Genomic DNA, 22,035 nt, shown 5'->3' with positions numbered 1-22,035 from the left:
CATGTGCTAAATTAACTCCTCAGAGGCTAATCTTCCAGTTCCAGGACACAAGGTAAAGTGTGACAAGCAGGATAGGGACAGAGGGGGGACTGGGTCCTGCTCCTAACCATCCACCTAATTTCCACTTGCTAAATTACCTACAGCTATAAGGGAATAGCTGCTGCATAGAGGACAGAGTCAACTTCCAGCTGGAAAGCACAGCTGCATAGCAAGCAGCGCTGTGAGCATCCCTTTGCCCTTTCCCTCATGACCTTGATTTTCTTCTCTCTACCCCTGGCATAAACAGGTATAAAATCATAAAAATGAAAGCCGTGATACCCATCAGTCATCCCCATTCTTTGCTCCTTTTCCTCACCATTTAACCCTTTGGTTCCCCAGAGCAGACAAGCCTGCAGCCAACTGATAACTCTGCTTCCTTGCCTGCCCCGAAGCAGCCCAGGGTGCTACAAAAGGGCTTAAACGACCTGCCTAAATTTTAACTCACTAAGACACTTCAGCCTCGTAGAAACATGTCTGGAGTTTGGGCATATTTGGTTTTTCGTCTGCTAAGCAGGGAGGGCATGGGGCAGGGGAGAGAAAGATAAGGCAGCAGCAGCTTAGGGGAAAAAGAAGTCGTGTGCAGGGCAGGCTGACAGTCTCTATGGCAGCTGCAGCTTCGAATCCTCTTGCTTTCAGCAGGGCTTGTCACAAACAGAATCATACTGATGTCGTATTCATGTTCACTGTTGTTTTTCTTTAGGTATTAGAATGAAAATACAGCATTATGTCTTCCGCTGAAGTTTATAAAATATGTATTATTTAACCACATGACCAGCAGAGCTCCCTAAGGTAACCGCTTCCTTAGACAGTTCTTTAAAAATCCCTATTATGTATCTATCAGACCAGAACAGCTCCTTTGAAGCATTTCCAGTCAATCCTGCTAATAAATATTTACCGTGATGCAAATTGAAAATGCACTCTCAAAACACTTCGGGAAGGTAGCCACTAGATGAAGTTTACAGATTTAGCCACTTGGTTTATTATTCTCCCTGAGATTCCACCATCAGTGAGAGCACATTATCATCTTAATTGCAGGCCAATTTTTAAAATACAATTTTTTTTTCTCCTTAAAAAACAACCAACAAACAAAAATAAATGAAGTGGAAAACACCATTTTATTTCTTCCCCCTTCTCACCGTGATTAAAAGGTTCCTACATTAACAGTGTCTTTCAAAACTGATCCACAGGACATCACAAAACTATGCTGCCCTAAAGTGTAGCCAGCTCTTGAACCCGATCAAAGAGCCTTTGGCTGCAGCGGTGCGCAGGAGTGAAACAGTTATTTAGCAAGGAGAGTGGAAATATGCTACCTTCAGTGATGGAAAGGAATCTTTGGGTTAGAAGACCCTCAACAGGGCAAACTGTACGAGATACAGGGTTGTGCTTCAGAAAACAGACCTGGAGATAAAGAGGGCATGGAGATTACTTTGAATGGGTCCGTCCCACACCCGCAGAAAAAAGAACCAAGCAATGAAAGAGAATGTGTGAATGATGCTGCAGGAATGGACACAAAGGACTCTTCACCAGAAGAACAAACTGAAAGTCTACTGCAAAGTCGATCTGCTTCTATTTTGTGCTACTGTGCTTTACTTTTTGTTTGCAGGAGAAAAAAGCACGGATGCCCTAAGGCACGTAATTTCTAGGCATTTTTGGCTTGCTTGGCGTTTTTGGTTTTGTTTTTGTTTTGGTGTGGCTTGTGGTTTTTGCTTTTTCCTTTGTACAGACTTGCTGTTGGTTTTTCATGTTTTTTTCTTTTCCATAGTGCAATTTTGGAGCAATAAAGAAATAAAACCATCATGTTCTGGTATAATTGAAAATTAGAGGCGTACAATTAGGGACAATTGGGTACTCCAGTGTGTAAGGAGACTGTGCACTGAATACAGATTAGCATGCACTGCACCCATTAACCAGAATGTGAATCGTGTGGAGTACCACCCGTGTACCTTTTTTAAAATTGACTTCTGTATTTGTATTGTCATAAAGCACTTTCAGGGATAGAGCACAGCGGACTGGAAGGTTGCTATTGGTATAACAAGTCTGTACGACACAAGATTAATCGGGAACTTTCACCTTGAATTCAAGTTATGCCCAATCAAAGAACACAAAGCCAATACAGCGACAACTGGCTGGCGATACGCATGCAGCACATTTACTCTGCATGTTAGCTGTATGCCTGGCCATTTTCCTGCACAGTTTGCTCTTCTGCCTCAAATGTGAATGACAGAAGCTTTAATGATTTTTCAATATTGATCTGACAGCTGGTTCATGGGACCACACTGATAAATGAAATTTATCAGCCATTCAGGTCATTCTTACTTGATGAAGGGTCTGTTATCCTCATAGCTAAAGAATGCGTAGACATAAAGACAAGAACACCAACATTAGAAATATAACGACGTATAGAGAATATAGCTTGCTGCTAGTCACCCCCCCTTCTCCCACCAGCCATCACCAAAACCGAAGGCAGAACCACATCAGGTGTGCTTGGTACACACAAAACGTATCTCTCTGGAGAAAACTAGCTTTGAAACTCCTGCACAGCCACCATGGAAAGCTTGCACACATTCAGATGGCAAAACTTCACTGCACCTCCAGTGCTCTCCATCTGATGCACTGTAGTGTATTACAGGAACCTCCTTATTGCTTTTTATTTTTTCGTAAGCGTAACTCCCAAGTTGCTGACTTAGGAGCCAGACTACAGCGTTATCTTCTTTTTGAGATAATGGCATTAGGATCTTCTAAAAGCCTGAAGACAGAAACCAATGACCTATTTACTCCCATTTCACAGGGAAGGACAAAGAGAGGACTCAGCAGAGCAAAGAAGCCTGCTGCCACTGGTGAAGGAGCAGCTTGTGTCCCACTCCAAACAACTTTCTGCCACCATGGGGACAACAAAATTAGCTGTACCCATAACTCTGTGCCTCTCTCTGCCTGCATGATGGCTGATGTACAATGGGTGTAGAGGGTAGGCCACCTCCCAGGCCCTCTCTCCCCTCATTGCCCAGTGCTTTTGACCCAGTGATCCATGGCAGTGGCGCCACGGGTGCCAGAGGTAGAGGCTGGCTCAATATGTTCATTTCATGTTAGATTTAGAAAGAAACTGGATGATGCTGAATGATCTTCGGCAGTAACTTTTGACTGAGAGGGCTGCTAGGTATCTCCAAAATGAGGCTTTGTTTTTTTCTCCTTGCAATGGCTAGAGCCATGTAGGGACACCTTCTGCATTGTCCTTGGCTGAGACAGAAGAGGCAGTGATGCTGCTCCCAGCTTCACCCTGGCATGGTCACTCAAGGGCTTTGGGAAAGAATAGGAAAAATCACCGAATGGGCTGATCTGGCCACACTTTGCCCTACATTTACCCTAGCCCCCTTCTGAGCAGTGAGAAACAAGTAGATGGGCAATAGCCTTGCAGACTAAAAAAGCATTATGTAGGGTGTAAGGAGATCATTAGCATCTTTCAGAGCTTCATGGAAAATAGTTAATTGTATTAGTATGTGAACATATGAACTGGTTTGCTCAAGTTGGTACCTAAACCTATGCCTGGCTTCAACAGGGCTCATCTGCAGGAGGAAAAACCATGGGGGACAACTACTCAAGGAACTGCTGTTGTAGCCTCCTGGGACTGAACTTGCCTTCATCCTCACCAGCCACTGACAGATCCCCAAAGCTCTGCTCCAGCATCCAACCACCCTTTCATCTTCCCAGGCTGCCGTCCCTGCAGGCTCTCCTCCATTCATCTGCTGCCATGCTGAAAGCTGCATGCCTTAGATCTTGTGTCATATCTGCCGGCCCTCTGAGGACATCCAAGCTACCCCATGGCAATGAATGCCTCATCCCACACAACTGAATTGCACCGCTTCTGTCTGGGTATAAAGGCAATATATCCACTGTTCCTGTGCCCTGCACTCATCTCTGTGCTCAGAAAATGGGAAATTGGGCACGCCAATGCAAAGAACGAGAGCTGAGCCTCAATAACAGTATCTAATGACAAATGAGGAAAGCACAAAGCACACCTTGATAGTCTTGTTGCACCGGGGAAGTATTAATTCAGTGATAAATTCCCTTCAAATGCTTCAGCCTGTGCTGATCAGGAGGGATAAATGAGTGCAGAGGAGGTGGCTTGATGCAGGAAACTGAGTCCCCACTTCCAAGCCAAAGAAAAGCTCAGCTCCTTTGGCTTAGCACCTAGGGCTGAGGCAGTGTGCTCTTTGTGCCTGCAAATGCATCGCTGGAGGCACCAGAAACAGAGAAAAGCCTTTGGTATTTAAAAACCACAAGAAGAAAATAGGGCCTAGTGGCTCCTTTCTGGGTTCGGCTACAGACATGCTGCATAATCCTAATGTAGTGCCTTCAATGGATGGAAACGTGTGATAGGTACCCATGCGTGTCCCATATGATTTCTGTGCATAGCCACCAAAACGATGGCCCTGCAGAGGAGTGACTTTTTTTTTGGAGGAGTGACGGAGGATTTTTTTCTCTGTTGCTGCTACCCAGACCCTTGCAAACGTAATTCGGTGAACTGCAGTAGCCTTTCTTCAAGGCAACTGAAGGCTCTGTTTCACCTTTGTACAGACAAAACATGAAATCACTAAACTCGGATTGCTTTTTAGCTTGAGGATAACACTTCAAAGCAGCTCTAGAGAGAACTGTCAAAAACACCCAAGCAGTTTGTACCCCATTTCCACCCCATTTGGATATGGATGTGCCTAGGAACTACTGCCCAAAGCATGCAGGTGCCTAAAGAAGTGAGACATTCAAACACTTAACTCCCAAACACTTCACTTCTCTATACATATGGCCCATAGGACTTACTCTCTGATACTCCTCGTGAAATACAGATCCTTCCTTTTCATTTTAACAATTTAAATGTCCTAAGTAGCCTAACTCTTGTGTTAGCAACAATTCATGTCTGACAAAAATTACTCCAGAATGTTTTTGGTTTTTTTTCAGGTAAAATCTGTGAAATCTATCAGCGCTGCATTAATACAGTGTTATTATCTGCAACACGTTTAAAAACATCACTTAGATGAGAAAAAAGCCTTGGAACAGTCTTAGCTCAGGGGAAAATGTAGCTGCTAACTGGAAAACTGAGATTATGTTTACTAACAGTGCAAGCAAATAATAGCCGAAGCATAAATCCTTGGAAAACCTAGCCTTACACAGCCTGAGAGGCTGGAGATAAAATGGTTTCTCCAGAACTGATTGGGATAAATCCTTCCCGGTTCCTGGTGGTAACCATGGAATTCAGCCCGTTCAATTTTAACTATGCAGCTCTGATCTCTTCACAGTTAACAGGAGACTGGCACCCCCAAATTGCAACTTATCCCGACTAGGTATTTAAGGCAGGTGAGACTTTGCCACTCCTTGAAGAAATGCCCTTCTCTAATGACTAGGGAGGAAATCTGAATAACGTCTTAGTTGGGGGCTTAACTTTCAAATACCTGAAGTTAAAAAGTTGATCTTCAGTAGCTGTATTATCCCTATAACCCTGCAAATCTTACCTTCCTTCCCTTGAGTTTCTTCACAACCCAGATGATGGATAGTGGATGGCCTACCAATCCACAGAAATACCTAATCCATTTTCTAATCTTAAAAAAGCCCTGACATTACCTTGGGGCAAAGACTTCTTAAGGTTAATTACACATCATGTAAAACTCTTTCAAAATCTTATTTAAGTTAGATGTCTTTCATTTTCCCTAAGCACTTTTGTTGTAAATTATGAGAAAGAATTGTTCATATTACTTCCTACGTTCCAGTGATATTTCCAGATCAATACTGATTTTTAAAGTTGCTAATATTAGCTGCTTATGTCCTTGTTTGGATGCTTAAGAAATTTCAAAACTAATGCATCCTGGGCAGTTTTCAACACACAGAAAAGACAGAAGCTTGGAAGTCTCCTTCGAGCTGCCTGTCTTTTTAAAACCCCAGCATGTACCTTTTTGACACAAGGTGATCGAACTGCCAGAATATACTGAGACAGCTCAATACAGGGGCACAGATAATCTGTAAGTTATATATTACAGTGTAAACCACTTCCACATAGGTAGTTTGGCATCACTCTGGATTATTAAAGCCTTCACTTTTTGGAAGCAGGAACAGTAAGGCAAGAATTTACCTTTACATTCATCTTAGAAAGCTGATGAACTGACAATGCCTGTTATCGAAAAGCAGCTATGCAACTCTCATTTAAAAGAATAATGACTGTTCTTCGTACATTTTGAAGAGTTTTTTTTCTATTTAAAAAGTGTAGTTTTTAGCCACATTTACTGTAAAACTACACCTCTAATAAAACCTGTGTAACCAATCGACTTCACATGTTACCATTTTACTCAGCCCTTTATGGTTTAACTTCATCTAACTCTATCTTATCACTCTTTTCACAAGTTGAAGTATTTTCCCATATCTCTGGTATCAGCAAAAGGCCTGAATGGAGTAAGCATGTGGACTCAGAGCTTTGGCCCCAAAATACATGGTTTGGCTCACAAGCAAAAAATGCCAAAGTGAATGCACAGTGAACAGGACCTTTAGTAGCTGTTATGAGTGATGAAACCCAAATAAAAATAGATGGATGATGCGTACCCTCTAGTACATTCAGAAAGACCCATGGAATTCATTTTAATATGGCACAAATAGAGTACAGAGACAGATGTTTCCTGCAGAAAAGCACGAGAGACACAAAATAAAGCGTGCTATTGTGCCTCCCCACTGTCTGCCAATATGAGGCAATAGGGAGGTTTGTTTGTTTTTTCCTTTTTTTTTTCTTTTTTTAATTTCAAGGATTACAAACGATTGATTTATTGAACTTCTGAAAATCTACAGGAAGTAGCTGGAAAGTCCAGAACTGCCCTCATAAAGCAAACGAGTTCATCGCTAATTAGTGGAGGAGCATCTTCACGTTGAGAAAAATCAATAGCAAGCAATAAAGGAGTGCTTAAAGGATTTGTCTTCACATTTGGTGACAAAGTTACCACGTAAGTGGCATGAAGCCAAATCTTTTCCTAAGCACCTTCCTTAGGCTGCTGATGTAGGCTTCCCTGACATCACACAGGCTTCCAAGAAATAATCCCTAGGTCTCGTCTTTTGGCTGCTTCCCCGTCTTTGGCAACAAGTCTCCATCCTCCATTTCCCCCCAGCCCACTGGTGCTTATTTGTGGGTCTTGCTTTGAAGGAAGACTGTCTTGTTTGTGAAAGGAGCCGTGTGCCTTTCAGTTTCATTTGCAGAAGAAACCCCTGGCTTTATGCTCCTTGGAAATCTGTAAAGGTCGGGGTCCTACCTCCTGGCAGAAGGGAGATGCCAGGCAGCTCCTGAAGGCTACAAATCCTTTCACCCTTCCTAGGGAAGTGATGATGAGCACACAAGGGCTGTGTGATCAGAGGTGGACCCTCCATGGCACGTGTGGCCACCAGACATCCCATCTGCACTGGGGATGTGCCACCAGTAGCTCTGAAGATTTTATCCGGACAAATGAAACCAAATTTCCCTTGGCCCTGCATGATTTGGGGTGGCCTATGTCTGCTTTTCTCTGTCAAAGGCAGAAGTATCACCCTTTTCCCACTCAGCTTGCCTTGGGAAGTCATGGCCTGCTTTCTGAGATTTGTTCTTAATTATTGCAATTGGAAAGAGCAATTCTGTTAAGCTCGCCTAATTTTCTGTAAGTAATTAATTACCCTCTGAATTGCCTTCCCTGTTTATTTCCTTCCTCCTAGCTTTGCAAAGGCATGCCATGATTATTCAAAACACGCTAATGTGTAACCACATATCTGATTGTTTCCACACGATCCACATTCTGCACAGCCTTCAGACACATTTGTATTTCACAAACAGCACCAGCAGGGCTTGCTGACAAAATACTTAAAATGTATGGCCTTTTAAAACAATAATCATGATTTATGGGTTCACAGAAAGACCTTAGGTATTTAATATCTTCCAGAACACACTCTCAGATCAATAACCACTGATTGATTTTTTTTTTCCAAATTCTGGGAGGATGACACGTGTCAGTGGAAAGATTAGTGCTTTCCAATCACCGTGCAACATTAACACAGCCATCGCAAAAGCCACAGATAAAGACGCAAAACCCAAAGCCCAAACAGTCAGATATTAACCAAACCATGCTGTAAAAAACTGAGACAACAGCAAACAAAATCCAATGCTTCAGTCGACATCAGTGGGCAAGAAAGGCACATGGAAATACAATCTCAGATGGTTTTTCAGCATAAGCAGGGTTTCTGTCTCCAGGGTGCTCACACACTCCACGCCCTGACAAAATATAAATGTGTTATATCTTCTCCTGGTAGGAAGCTCGTAAATACTTCATTCTGTGATTCTCTAAGTGATTCTTCTGGGTTTGTTTTAGGCTGCCTGCTCAAAGTTTGCTATGGAGAGATGTAGATGAAGGCTATATAGAAATACCACTGAGGTAACCAGGGGACTACAAAGCATGGAGTTTTCTTGCCCAAGAGCCAGGAAGACAAGAAGCCAACCATTGGGCTGATGAAGGCACGGTATGAATGGATAAGAGCTCTCAAAGCCATATCGGAAACAAAGATCATAGCCTGAGCTCCTAAACTTTGTGCGGTGGTAGGATTTCTAAGGGAGATAAAAACCTATGCTTTGTTTTCAGAAGCACACAGAGCATTCAGATCATTTGACCATGCTTACAAAAAAAAAAAAAAAAAAAAAAAAAAAGTAAAGTCTTCCAGTGACAGAGAATGGGGGCTCTGGTTGTTCCCTGGTATCATGTTATTCTTCCCTACAGAGGAAATCAAAGGATGATTCCTCCCTGAAAGGCACCCCTGGAGCTGCTGTGCTCCCAGCCTGCTGTCCCCAGAAGTTAAAGAGTCCAAAACTGCAGCATACAGCACAGCTGGCAGGGAAGCAGAGATTTTCAGTGCAACCTTCCTGAACAGCCCACTCAGGTTGTCTTGTTACTTTGTTAGTAGGGCCATACAAAAATTTTAACAGCCTGTTTTTACAGGCACTGCTGTATTATTTAACACGCTAAGTTATAGGTAATGCACCAGTCAGGGTTTCAGGTCATGTTTAACAGAGGTTCACTGTGGCTCCTGTAACTGTTTGTATTCTGTAGCTTGTGTTTCAAACCCTTTGTACCTTGTCCTTTCCACCACTCCAGCCAACACACACACCTCCTAACATCCGCACGGGGTTCAGTGTGGGTGCACGTAACCCCCTCTCCCTGCATACTGCCCCAGCTGCTGTCTTCACAACCTCCTTTCTGTCAGTTTGCACATACCCTCAGCTCTTTCTCTGATGGGGATCGAGAATGCTGAACACACAGGATTGGGCCTTCTGCATCCACTACAACACCCAGGTGCTGTGCTGGGCGTGCTCCCAAGGGCTGGAGCCTTACACCGTGCTGCATCCTCGCTGCGCACTCCCAGGCAGCTGCAAACCCAGACGTATTGAAAGATTAAAGTGCTCTGCAAGTCCAGCCCCCCGGTATGAATCCAATGCGATATTCAATTCCAGAGCCTTTGGCATCACAAACTATATCCAAGTTATAGTGTCTTAAAAATAAAATAAAAAATCCAGAAACCGATAGGTGAATCGACTAAATCTCAATAGAAAAAATATGAAATAATCCTTGCTGTCTCCCTAGTTTCACTTGTTTTTAAAATGGCTAAAAGCACAAATTAATCTTTCTTTAGTAAAAGGATACCCTCCACAAATGATTTGTCTGCACCAGTAATGTAAGCTCTTCCTACCACAGGATAAGGAATCCTGCGTTTTCAAAAATCTAGCTCGCTCCTCACTGCACCAAACCCAGGATGTTTACTTTTTCTGCATTTCAATCAGCTGAGTAAATAAAATGAGATTGGTAAACCTCTGTTCCTGCCAGCACAATACTGCCGTGTTAAATCAAAGATTTCATTTAAACAGTTCTGCAGATGTTTTTTTGGAAGTTCTATTTAACCTTTAGTTTAAATTTTATACCTAACTCTCGAGGAGTTTTTTATGACTTAAGAAAAACTGCAGGACTGTAACAACAAGCTAATCTGGGGGATGGAATTAGTCATGTCTCTTTAAATAAAATACATATGTTGAGAAGCAAGAAAATGAGCAGATAATCACTTACACCCATACAACATATGGGGAGAGCAGGATATGGAAATGGTTTGTAAAGTTGAAAAGGAGGCACATTTTGGAAAAGGGGCTTCTCGTTTTTGCGTCTGATGCTGTAGTACACCTGACCATAATTCCCAGCACGACAGACTTTGTCTACAGCATGTAACTTCCCTCACCCCTCGCCTCCCCGTGCTTGGGCCAAGCTCCCAAAAAGAGCCCAGATTTGGCTATGTGAGGTTTTATATAGCAATATTAAATGTTGAGTCTTTGCATTTGGCTCCTGATTTTTGCTTTTAGGTCGCACATTCTCAGATTTATTTCTGTAAGCCTGTGAGCAAGAGACTCCTATGGAAAGAAAAAATAATTAGAGGAGCATGGTGTGAGTCTTGTTTAATTTGGGAGCTGAGGCTCTAAGGAAAAAAAAAAAAAAAAAAAAGAAAGGTCTACCAACTCAAGGTTTGCTGTAAACCCCAAATGGTATTGACAGTGAAGCTGTATTACCCTCCTCATTGTTGTTAGCTCTTACTAGAGCTCTGTGCTTCCGAAAATCAGGCCTGAGTATGCTGCAAAGGGGTGCCCTGTGAGTCACGGAGGCCAAATGCCTGCTTTAGACACTCAGCATTGGTGTCTTCCTCTCTGAATAAGACGCATCCTCAAGCAGGACAGTGTAGCAGGTTAACCTGCTTTTCTCTGTGCTAGTGGACACAGACAAATGGGTATTTCCCCTCTCCCAGCACCTCCTCCTGAGCTTGGTTCTCAATGATGGAGCCTACGACAGCCCACGGCGCTACTGGCTGCATTTCCTCGGAGGACAATTAGCAGATGAGAAACGTGGCCTTTCACTGTGGAGTAAGTTCAAGAGAGAAAATAATTACTGAAGTTAGCTGAGACCATTCAGCTTTCTTCAAGTCAGAAACCGAGGAGAGCATACACTTTTTTATTTATCCATTAAATCAGGGCCGTGTGCCTTGAGCCTCAGACCATTTGAGGCTCCCATGGCAGCTGGTGAGCCTGGGGAGGCTCACTTTGGTTACCTGGAGGCTAGGGGGGTGGGATTGATTTCTGAAGTGCTGGACATTTCTGCATCATCCACGTTAATAGGATTTCAGCATGTGTTCTTGTGAATCCAGCCACAATACCAGAAAACATTCTTTCCTGCGTGTTCAGAATAAATACATTTTGAAGGAAATTTCGTTTTTTTGACTGAGTGCTTATCCTATTGTCGAAGAAGAAGAGATGGGAGCACGTTTACACAAGAGGGAAGAAAACTGCAAGAAGAGCACAGCGATTAATGCCAGGATTAAACTATCACAAAGCCCCTAATTAATACTGACTCTTTCGAAACAAAAGGAGGTACCAGCTAGGAGTCTGGATATCCCTGTCTGAAAGAAAGACAGAAAATTGCATTTCCTGGATGATTTTGGGGCAGGTTTCTCTTGCACTGGACAAGCCTTTCCCACAAGCCCAGGACTACAGCCCGACACACTCTTCTTTGAAAGGGTCCCCAAAAGTTTTCCTTTCTAAAGAGCATCCTGGTAGCCTCAGCACAAGCCAAGCTATATCCTGGCTAAAACAACAATGCACCCACCTAAATAAGACAAAAGAGGAGGGAGCTGACAAAGCCCTCTGCTGCCTGCCTTCTTTTTAGTGGGTTTGTAACTGCGCTCAGCAGCTAAAGCCTACGTGTCACCCTTCCAAAGTAAATAAAGTAAAATCTCACTGCCACATACTGCAGTGCAGAAGGACGTCAGGAAGGCTCGTGTAGCTGCGGGAAACACTAACAAACCTCACCGCAGCAAGGCAGCAGGGGGAAGAGGGAAAAGCATCTGCGGGAGCTTCAAAGGGAAGATTGCATCTGTAAGGAACAGCAAGAGTGGCTTCTGGTCTCTGCTAGGAGAAAGCAGGTTTCACTCTCTCCCCTCTGGGCAATTGGAGATCAGCTGGGATTCCTGTGTAATTCCAGGCATGGCAGTGTCCCAGCCACACTGATGATTTCTTCTAAGCTGCCTACAGGACCTGCTTTTATTAACTAAATAACTGCTCTCCCTACCCAATTTTCTACCAGTTTGCCATTTCGTTAATTAACAAGCCCTATACTGTGCACCACACAGCAGAGAGGACCTCAGATTTCAGCAGACATGGTGAAGACCATGTCTGGATCAGTGTAGCCCATCTTTTTTTTTTGTTCCTTTACTAAAACCCTAATGACGACTCTAATGAGCAGTATTTAAACGGCTGCAGAACAAGGCTTTCATGTAAGCACTGTACTTATCCTGCATTTTGCACAGAGAATGGGGTTATGACTTTGGAGACATACGGATGCTTTGTCATGTTGCAGCATCTGCTCCAGGTCGGATGAAAACCTGACGTGTGAGGACCTAGTCCAGCAAGTTACGTGCCTTTGCACCCAGAAAGGATGTGATGGATGGAAAGCTTAAGAACCGTGCTGGACTAGTTCACATACAGATGCATTCTCCTTTGTCACATAAGGATTCTTAGAGGAATGTGAATATAAAAAAGATGCACTGTACTCCCGTCCCCGACAGTCTGAGACATTTCACACATCTAACATCTACCCGGCACAATGGCAAAGTGTGAAGGAAAGGCTTAGAGCTACTCGACTCCAGAAATCATTCCACACAGCAGCAACCTCCGGTAAAACAGCCTCACAGCTGGTCTAAAGTATTCCAGCTGGTAACATGTCTTCACGAGGAGCCATCTGCTAGCAAGGGTGCATCAACTCCGTACCGATATGCCTACAGTCTCCACCTCGCAGGCTATAGATGCAAGCCGCACAGCAGGCTCTCACCATCCAGAAAGCTGGCATGTCCCTGGCTTGGAAGAACTGCCTTCCTATCAGCAACACGCTTTCCTTGTAGGTTCGGAAGAGCTGCAGGACCTAAAACTCCAAAACAACACTTTACCAGATACCTTTGTTGATGGTGGATCAGTTTGGGTTTGTGAGTAACCTCGTGGACCATTCACACCCCAGTTACACTCTCAGATGGGCCACAAGTGAGACACAAATGATGCTGACAGAGCTACCAAAGCCTAAAGGATCCTCCCTGCTATCCATTTCAGCTAACCTGTGTTTGCCAACAAGCCACAAAGAGAAGAAAGAGTGATGGCCACAGTGGGCCTCGACCTTAGCACACTGGCTGAATAAAACAACTCCAACCTAGAAATGACCATTGGAAAAGGCTGGGAGGAAATCTTCCCTCCCACTCAGCATCTGAGGAGGCAGGGTCAAAAGCTACGTGCACCACCCATGCATGCAGCCTTTTCGGTGTCCTCTGCCCTGCTTCATACAGAAGTGATTTTTAAAGGGCAGAAGAGATCCCTACCCAGGGCAAGCTCTTAACGTTTCTGTTGAAATGCATTGAAGGCAGAAATCAAACCCTTCTGTTTCAAAAGATCCTGTTGACAGTACCTGTCGTGAAATGGCATCTAGTCTGCCCTCCTGGTGTCAGCAGCTGGCACAGAAACCCTTGCAAAGCTGAACAGCACATACACAAGCTCACATCTCCCCACCACACGGGAATTTTTGATATGGAAATACAAACAAAATAAAGCCTCTCCCTCCGAAAATGCAACCCCGCCATGAGAAACCACATGGCTGCAAAGCAGGACTGGAGCAGGAACCTCACTCTTTTAGGGGGTACAACCCCCTGAATTGGCTCAATACCCACCTGACACACGCAGGATGCTCTTCTAGTGGAGAAGTACTAACTGTGCCTACCCAACAACAGATTTGTCCTTCCCCAAAGTGCTGGGCTAAGCTGGAAAAGTTAATGTGGGTGAAAAGTAAACCAGCTATTTACTCGTTGAATCTCTTGCTGGGTAACCCCTAGGTACCCAGCACTCCACTGCAGGAATGTCAGATTCTCCCATGCTGGCACAATAATACAGAGCCTGTTCCTGAAGGTTAGGGAAGTTTATTTTTACAACTTTGCACAGTGCCTACAAATCTTTCAGCTGCACAGCATCTGGTTCAGGCACTGCCCTTTGAATGGCTTTTCTGTTGGTGCAGTAATTAAAGGTATCCCAGGTGACACCTGATCCCTTATCAAGTTCATTAATTTAAGTGGAGTTATTTGGCTCTCTATTTTCTATACTTCATAATGTATTTCTAACCTTTAAAGTGACATAGGCAAGCACCAGATTGCAGGAGCTCTTATTAACAGCCTATTAAAATATTTTATGGCCTTTATTTTTACACTGCCACAGGGAATCAAGTATTTTGCTGTTGTTGAACTGGCTCAGGATTTATGTTGCAAGAGCTTCGCCACAGCCCAACACAGAGCAGTGCTAGGAAATGAACTGGGAGAACAAACTCCCATTCAGCTCCCCATGTGCCGTAAAGCTGTCAAATGCAGATCACAGCAAGGGGCCCTCCAATCCAGGCCCTAGGTTTGGTTTGTTCTTTTTTTAATACAAACTGACAAGACAAGATCCAATGCTCTGGAACCACACTGAGAGCCACTGAAGTCAGCGTGCATATAGAGAAAGAGATCTGGGTATATTTTGACCGACCCTGTAAAGCCACAGAGGTAAGCTCAGAAAGGCTCTTTCTGGTCACCTCTAAAAAGATTTAGGAAGATCTTGTTCTTACCTAGAACAAGACTGTGATCCTACCTAAAGGATTTCTGGAGATGGTGAGTCCCTCACATCTCTAGGAAAGCTATCTCAAAAAGGTAAATTCCCCTCTCTGTTAAAAATCTGCACCTTCCCCTAACTCAAGTATATCCGATATTGCGATAACACATAACTTTGATTTAGAAACTTAAACATCTAATTTCTACTTAGGTTTTCATAAATTGCAATCAACTCACTTCTGAAAATCTTGTTTTGATAAACTCTGGCTGAGCTTGGGGTCCTCCTGAGTTTACTTTAAGTTCTCTCTTTTTTTTTTAAACAAAAAATCATTTGTAGTGAAGCAAAATGTTTGGAAGGCTATCAGCAACATACTTTAAAGAGTTTTAATTGCTTGTGTTTTCAAAATGTTTTAATGAAGTCAAATCACGAATAGACACTCATCTGCCAAAGAACCTATAAAATATTTTACAATGACATGGTAATTGACATAACTGGTTGTATAGATTCCTGGCATTTTAAACAAAGATACTACAGATTAGCACAAGCAAGATTATTCAGTAGGCAATTATTATCTCTGCTTTAATTATAAGGGTTTTGGTATTTTTTTTTAGTTGATTTTTTTCCCCAATTTTTAATTTAAATGTCATCCTGAATGGCTTTCTAGACAGATTTTGTGTGGGTAACCTTAGAAAGACTGTTTCAGCACACAACCCCATAGCACTAATGCATGACGAGTAGTCACGTTGCAAGTCCCAAGTGTTATTAAATGGACCATTCCTTTAGCGCCTCATCCAAGTCTGTCTGAAACGAATGAAAGACCGTCATGCTGGGCTCAGTCCTGGACATCCAGGAGGGACTGCTCCTGCAGTTTTGTCTTACAGCTGGGTGACGGCAGGAGAAACAGCGACACACCACAGAGCAGCCTGCCCACAAGCCGGGCAGGGACAGGTACGGCAGATGAACACCCTGCAGGTCCCTGAACTCACAAAATCACAGACTCACTTAGCTGTGCCTGCATGCTTGCAAAACCAGGTCTCCTGCATTTGTAAGGGAGCTGGTCCCGTTTCCTTCCAGCCCTCCAGCAAGAAGCTGAGCCTAAATATAAAAACTTCACCCCAAAGACCATGCCATGGCATGGTATGCCAGTGGCACAGCGAGCCTTGCCTGCTGGGGAGTTTTTCAAGGGGAAACCGATCTACTTTGAATTAAAGCAACATCTGCAAGAGCAGCTCAGCATTAACAACAACTTGCTGAGAATCGTCTTGCAACTGCGCTATTCAGTCATTTCCTATCGAGCTCCCCTCTCGCCTCTTCTCCTGCTCCTGTCATGGAAGAGAAGGGACAACCAACTTCCAGCAGCATTATTGCAAAACACGCTTCTTTCCTGGATGTGCACTAAAGCACTGACGCCAACAATTTCCTCCTGAAGTTCATTAGATGGTTTTCTTAATTAGCCGGCTCCCCATCTTATCACGCACTGCACCTGAAATCCCAGTCATATTTTCGAAGCAAGTAATTAAAGCCAGAAGTACTTGGATAAACAGGAACTGGCAGAAACTAATATTCTATCAATATAATGAGGCAGCTTGCTAGACAGTAAGATGCCCTGGCTCAGACATCATCCATGTCAAGGGCAAAACATGCCTAGGATGGCAAGTGCATCCTCTGCTGTGGGCACCCCCAGGTAAACCCTGGTAGCTTTGCTGAAACTAATCAGGTTGTGTGGAGAATTTGGGTCATTAAATCTGTCAGTGGCCAAAATAAACAAAAAAGAAGCAAGGCTGTGCTCACACCGCAGAGAAATAGTAATGATCAATAGTTTCAACACCTTCCCTGTAGAAACTGCAATAATTACCTGGTAATTACTGGGCACAATTTCCTCTTATGTAAAGGGAATAGGAGGTTACCTACTTCAAGGACAGCAAATGTAACTTTGCTTCCTTCATGCAAAATTGAATGGAAAATGCCACCACAGGCACTGACTGAACACTAATGCAAGCTGAGTCACTTCAAAGACAGTCCTTCATCATCAGCCACTTGTTGGTATCCATTAGAAACCACTCTGCAGCGCTGTAATCCAGTCTATTGCCCCTTATTATCATTGCTGTCAGCAGAGCTGATTCCCCTGTATGCCTTCAGAGAAGAACAGGGGTATAAACAGCAAAAGAAAGAAAGAGGCAGAGAGAAAGAAAAAAAGACAACCACTTACTTGATATTGTCAAGACATCCAGATTCGGGTTTCAGTATGGCAGTATGATGAAACATTTTATAGAGAGCAATCCCAAGGAAGATTACATTAAGCTGCAAAAGAGAGAAGGGAAAAAAAATGGTTACATGACACGGCAGAACGTGATGGGGAGAAAGTCAGTCTCTCCTCTGTAACAGATGAGTTGCTTTAGAAAATTAGCTCTCACTACAGTTTTATACAGACTGAATCACAGAAAATTGCCAAGCGTTTTATAAGGTGACCTGGCCTGTAGAGTGCGGAGCAGCGATGCCACAGCTTTACCAAAGCTGTGGTGCCAGGTGTGTTACTGATATAGGGCTGGTTCCAACATCAACTGTAGTGCTTCAAATGACGTTATAGAAAATGAAAAGCAGTTGCTCTAATGGCTCGTCTGTGTCTGGGAGGTGTAGTGTTGCAAAAAGTCACTCAAAGCTTCTTGCTTAGCTAGCCCCATAGAAATCAAACCCCCAAAACCCATCTTTTTCTGTGAATTTCTGTGACTTTGTCTTTTAAGTATGTTCTAATAGGGGAGATGGGCGGGAAATTGCTATTGTTGATGATGCTTAGCACAATTCAAAGTTGAAAAAAAAGAGTTTGATTTGTTCAGTAAAAGACATGATGCTGTTTCAATGCTTTAGTGCTAATAGGGCCACCAGTTCCTGGAAAAGAGTTTCCAAAAGCCCGGACCAGTGTTTTAAACATTATCAGAAAGGGAAGATATCTTTTCATTAATGCATTGCTTACGGGGGAAAAAAATACCACAACAGTTTTGGCTAGTGGTTCAGCCCCCTCCCTGATGCGGAGGGCTGCTAAACAGGCCCCCAGTTGCCGGAGAACCAGGGACAATGTCTGCATTGACGTGAGAGTGCCTGGTTTGCTGCATTAGCCAAACCCTCGCTATTCAAAACAACGGATGGTTTATTTAAGCCATATTGTAGCGATTAAAGTTTGAGAAAACTCCAGCTGTCTCTAAAGTTGTGTGCTCTACCTTGCCGCGGTGTTAGCTGATACGCTGGCAGCGTGCTAACTGTGAAGTCACAGGAGTTCCAACTTCTGCAGGGGAGGAAAAAACCCCCATAAAACCTCTCTTCCAGTTTGGGCTTTATTTCATCCCCCACACCTCAGATTTCCCTTTCTGCAGGATCCATACACAGGTTTATTCGAGGTCAAAAGGGGGGACAGCAAGTGGCACCAAAGCAGTTTGGCACTGCTACGCATCCAGCAGTACGAACCAAACTGTCTGAGCACCCGCTCTGAGGCAGTGTCCACAGCACATACCACATGCCCTCCCCTCCCTATTCTGATCAAGTGTTTCACAATGCAAAGAGCCTCCCGTAACGAGCATCTAATTGCTTGTGCCAGGTGGGGTCACAGAAGAACATGCCTTTCTCAAATTAATCTGTGTAAATTAAAGATACAGAGTAAAGGGACAGCAAAAGTTTTATTTCTTGACCTGAGAGATGGAGTAGTTAATTAGGAGTTCTTACCATAATTATCAAGGTCGCTGGTCCTATAAAGCTCCAAATGAAGTAGGTGTCAAGTCGGAGCCAACATCTGTAATGAAACACAGGGGAGAGAAGGCATTCAAGGACTGCACCCAGGACATACATCAAGAGTGAGCGAGTGACAGAGAAGAATGTGAGCTGCAAAACACGCTGGTGGGAGACAGGAAATATTACATTGCTTGTTCATTTAAATGCTGAATTATGTGCCCAATTTCTGACAGTGCTATTGATGGAGTAAGATAATTACCTCTGGAGAAAGGAGGGGGAAAATGGCACAAGGCCTAGTTGCTACAGCTTTCTGTGTCAGTTGGAAAAAAATCTTAAAACCATTTTTTTTTTAAGGAAGGAGTCCGATGAGCAGCCGTGGAGCTTCTTCGCTTTAAGCTCAGCTTTCCTCTCCAGCCCTGATGCAACACAAGCTGTCTGTCAGCTGTCAAGCGAGATGACATTTCTCCATCAAGCAGATCGGAGCAAATTTGGTGCAAACAGGAAGCACGATTTTGCTAACAGAAGGCTGAGGTTTAATTAGGTTCAGCAACTTCCTCTTTAGAGCGTTTTATTTCCCTGAACCTCCAGAGTGTTTTGTTTCCACTAATGTTTCGAGCATTGCATATGGTCTGTGCTATTCCATGAAGTTGATTCATGGCCTAAAACTAAATTATTAATCGCTTAATTTCAGCTGCATTTAATACTCCCCCCATTTTTTAGGCCCCTGGGAAATTACATTTCCATTCCTAGTTCATTCCAGGCGACAGGAAGATAAAATGGAAGTGACTGGTTACAAGACAGATGAATGTAAATTCTAAGAAAGTTTCACATGATGTTTAAAATAATAATATCTTGTCGTGTTTGCGATGCTGCAGATCACAGCTCCATTTATACGCAGAGGACTAAGAAAGCGTAAAAACACTCTTATACTAAACGTCCAACGAAATTTCATAATTAGATAAGCGACAGGAACTGTATATATGAATTTATCATGGTGGAAGAGACAGCGATTCTCACAAATGACAGCTCTAGTGCATGTGCTGAATTTTTTCCCTTCCAATGGACTTTGAAACAAGCAGAAAGGTTTGTGCCAGCAGCCCCACAGAAGAGATCAACACGAGTCTTCTGCTGAGAGAATAAAACATGCCCTGAGCCTCAATGGCTGGGAAAAGTCAAGATATGAATAAATTCAAGGATGTAGATAAAGCTTCCCATTTCCCTCCCTGACTATATACATTTCGTGTCTCAGCAGCCTTAAAGATGTATCAATGTTTACGATCATACCCGTATTTATCACAAATTAAAATACAGTCACTTCCATGACACCACTCCCGAACTGACTCCGCAGCTGTTCATCAAAAATCTTAATGTGACTGCATCCAAATTGTGATGCGAGCGGCAAGCAGAGGGGCCTTCAGAGCGATTGCATGGAAATCTTGTTTCCTCCACGGCTGCTGAAGTTCAAGGTGATTTAGATGCAGCTGGTGATGGAGCAACACGACTGACTCTAAAGTATTTCAGCCTGATTTCCTATAGGAAAGGGTTTATGCGATCATGACATCTGTGCATCACCCATAACAACGCCTGAAATGTCAGCCAATTGCAACTAGATTTGACAGAGGAATAGAGGTTTCAGAGACAATGAAGTACCTGTAAAGAGTCCCCCTGCCACGAAAAAAGATGTTTGCATAGCAGCAGCTCACGCATTATGGGACATTTAAGTCTTAATACCTACCCCATCCCACAGGGAAAAAAAAATTACCTAGTGCTTATGCCTCAGCTGCCAAACATAAATCGAGAAATAGACAGCCCCACAACTTCTTCCCACTGATACAAGTGCTGGGTGGAATGTGTGTGGGAGAGGACCCAGTGGTGTTTCTTTTTTTTTTTTTAATGTCAATATTTTGAGCCTTTTTGCAAATTTATCACCCACAAAATCCCCCAGCCCTGCTGCATGGGAGTTGGGAGCACGATGCATTGCAATTGCCCAACCACTCAGTTTTCCTTCGGCATGAAGTGCAAGACACTTCTCAGAAAGCCAATGGAGGACAAAAGGCATAAAACCTGTCTCCATTTCTTAAAACACATTGGCTAGCCACGTGGTCACAGCTGATGCATCTGGTTTTGATCACGAATAGATTGGGACACAGGGAAAACCTGCACCTATTTGCCTACACCCACGTCCTGCCTCGCCTCTGGGAGGGATCCCAGATCCCAGCTTCTGGATTCCCCACGGATCCTAGGACTGAAATACAACAAGATGAGGGAAAAGCTGTGTCAGGCGGAGCAAAGAAGTGGGAAGCAACTGGCTCCTTCCCTGCTAGCCAAATGAACTTTCTTGCTTTCCCCTAAAAAGCTGTCCCTGTGGTTATGCAGCGCAATGCGGTGACGATGGAGGGGTCCCGTGGATGGCAGGCAGCCAAGAAGGTAGGTCAGGGATTCATTATGCTGGCATGCAAAGGTCCTGTTCTCCAGCCACGTGGGGCAGACACTGAGCAGAATGGTCCCCATCCCCTGAGAGGCAGATCCATCTGAGCAAGAATGAGAACGCAGCTTGCAAAAAAAGCAGAATGGGCTTTCTCGCCTCTCTGCACGCTTTAAAGAAGGCGATGCGATTTTTTTATTTGTTTGAATAAAAAAATTGACTTTCTACGAAACTTTGTATGACAGTCAGTGCCGGGCAACTGAACTGAAAGCTGCAGGGTTGCATCTAATCCACACGGGGATTTTAAAAAGCCAGGCTTTTCGTGGTCATCGGCGAGCGGTGCAACTCTGAACCCATTTAAGTCCTACCTCATTAAAAATGCAAATTAAGAACAAAACATCAAAACACAGGCGTCCTGCCAATTCTGTTGCAGAGATGTAAATTGCTAATCAGACAAGTACCACACTGAGCTTTTCTTCCCTTAAAGACAAAACCACATGCACAATGAGCTGCATAAATGAGCTCCTTGAAACAAGGAAGCAATCAGGCAACTCACTTCCAAAAAGTTGCTAATCTTGGGCTGCTGAGTTACTTCTGACCCCCATGCACAGCTGCACTGTGAGCACGGACTTGCTTATTACAAGTTTATACTCTGCTGCCATTAAGCAAATGAGCTGCTTCAGGGCTCAGCACAATGCAGAGCAGATTATCTGCACATCCGCGGATGGGGAAACGCTGCTCCAGAGCCCATTACCGTTAGGAAGAGTCACACCAGCATAGTCAGTGCTGTGCCTGTAATGAGTGCCGTGGAGCTGCTTTCCTTTACTTTTTAATTTCCTCCTTTTCCACAATGACAAGTCGCTATATTCACCTACAGCTTTTTCGAAGTAATAAAGACTACAAAGAGTTTGCTCGATTTTCTGCATGAAGAGAAATCAAATACTAAACTATCCCTGGTGTGTATTAAATATAACCAATAAACAATCATTAGCTGCCATTGGACCATAAAATGCGAAGAGCCCTAACATATCATGTTGTTCATGGGAGTTCAGCAGTTCGTTTCAGATGGCCATACAGCCTCCTTGGCTGTGTGTGGTAATGGGATATGTATGAACAAGCCGTGCCTTTCAGGGGTGCAATATATGTTCTCCAGCATCCCCATTGCTCA

The 22,035-nt window shown here is 43.7% G+C and overlaps 1 protein-coding gene across 28 annotated transcripts in view; it reads right to left on the bottom strand.

Moving 5' to 3' along the window:
* The window catches only part of ADGRL3 (adhesion G protein-coupled receptor L3), a 536,452-nt gene that overhangs the window by 40,150 nt on the left and 474,267 nt on the right, over positions 1-22,035 (bottom strand). For 16 of the 28 annotated variants that reach the window (XM_083833098.1, XM_083833095.1, XM_083833096.1 and 13 more), the window contains 3 exons: positions 18,437-18,503; positions 16,932-17,023; positions 2,356-2,382 (listed from right to left, as the gene is read on the bottom strand). In XM_083833098.1, coding sequence (XP_083689224.1) covers positions 2,356-2,382; positions 16,932-17,023; positions 18,437-18,503 — 186 coding nt within the window. The remainder of the gene's footprint in view (positions 1-2,355; positions 2,383-16,931; positions 17,024-18,436; positions 18,504-22,035) is intronic. The other 12 variants (XM_083833100.1, XM_083833076.1, XM_083833099.1 and 9 more) reach the window with 1 other exon arrangement.

The sequence above is a fragment of the Anser anser genome (genome assembly GCF_964211835.1).
Source record: "Anser anser genome assembly, chromosome: 4".
NCBI lineage: Eukaryota > Metazoa > Chordata > Aves > Anseriformes > Anatidae > Anser > Anser anser.
This window is presented reverse-complemented; position numbering and strand designations above follow the sequence as displayed.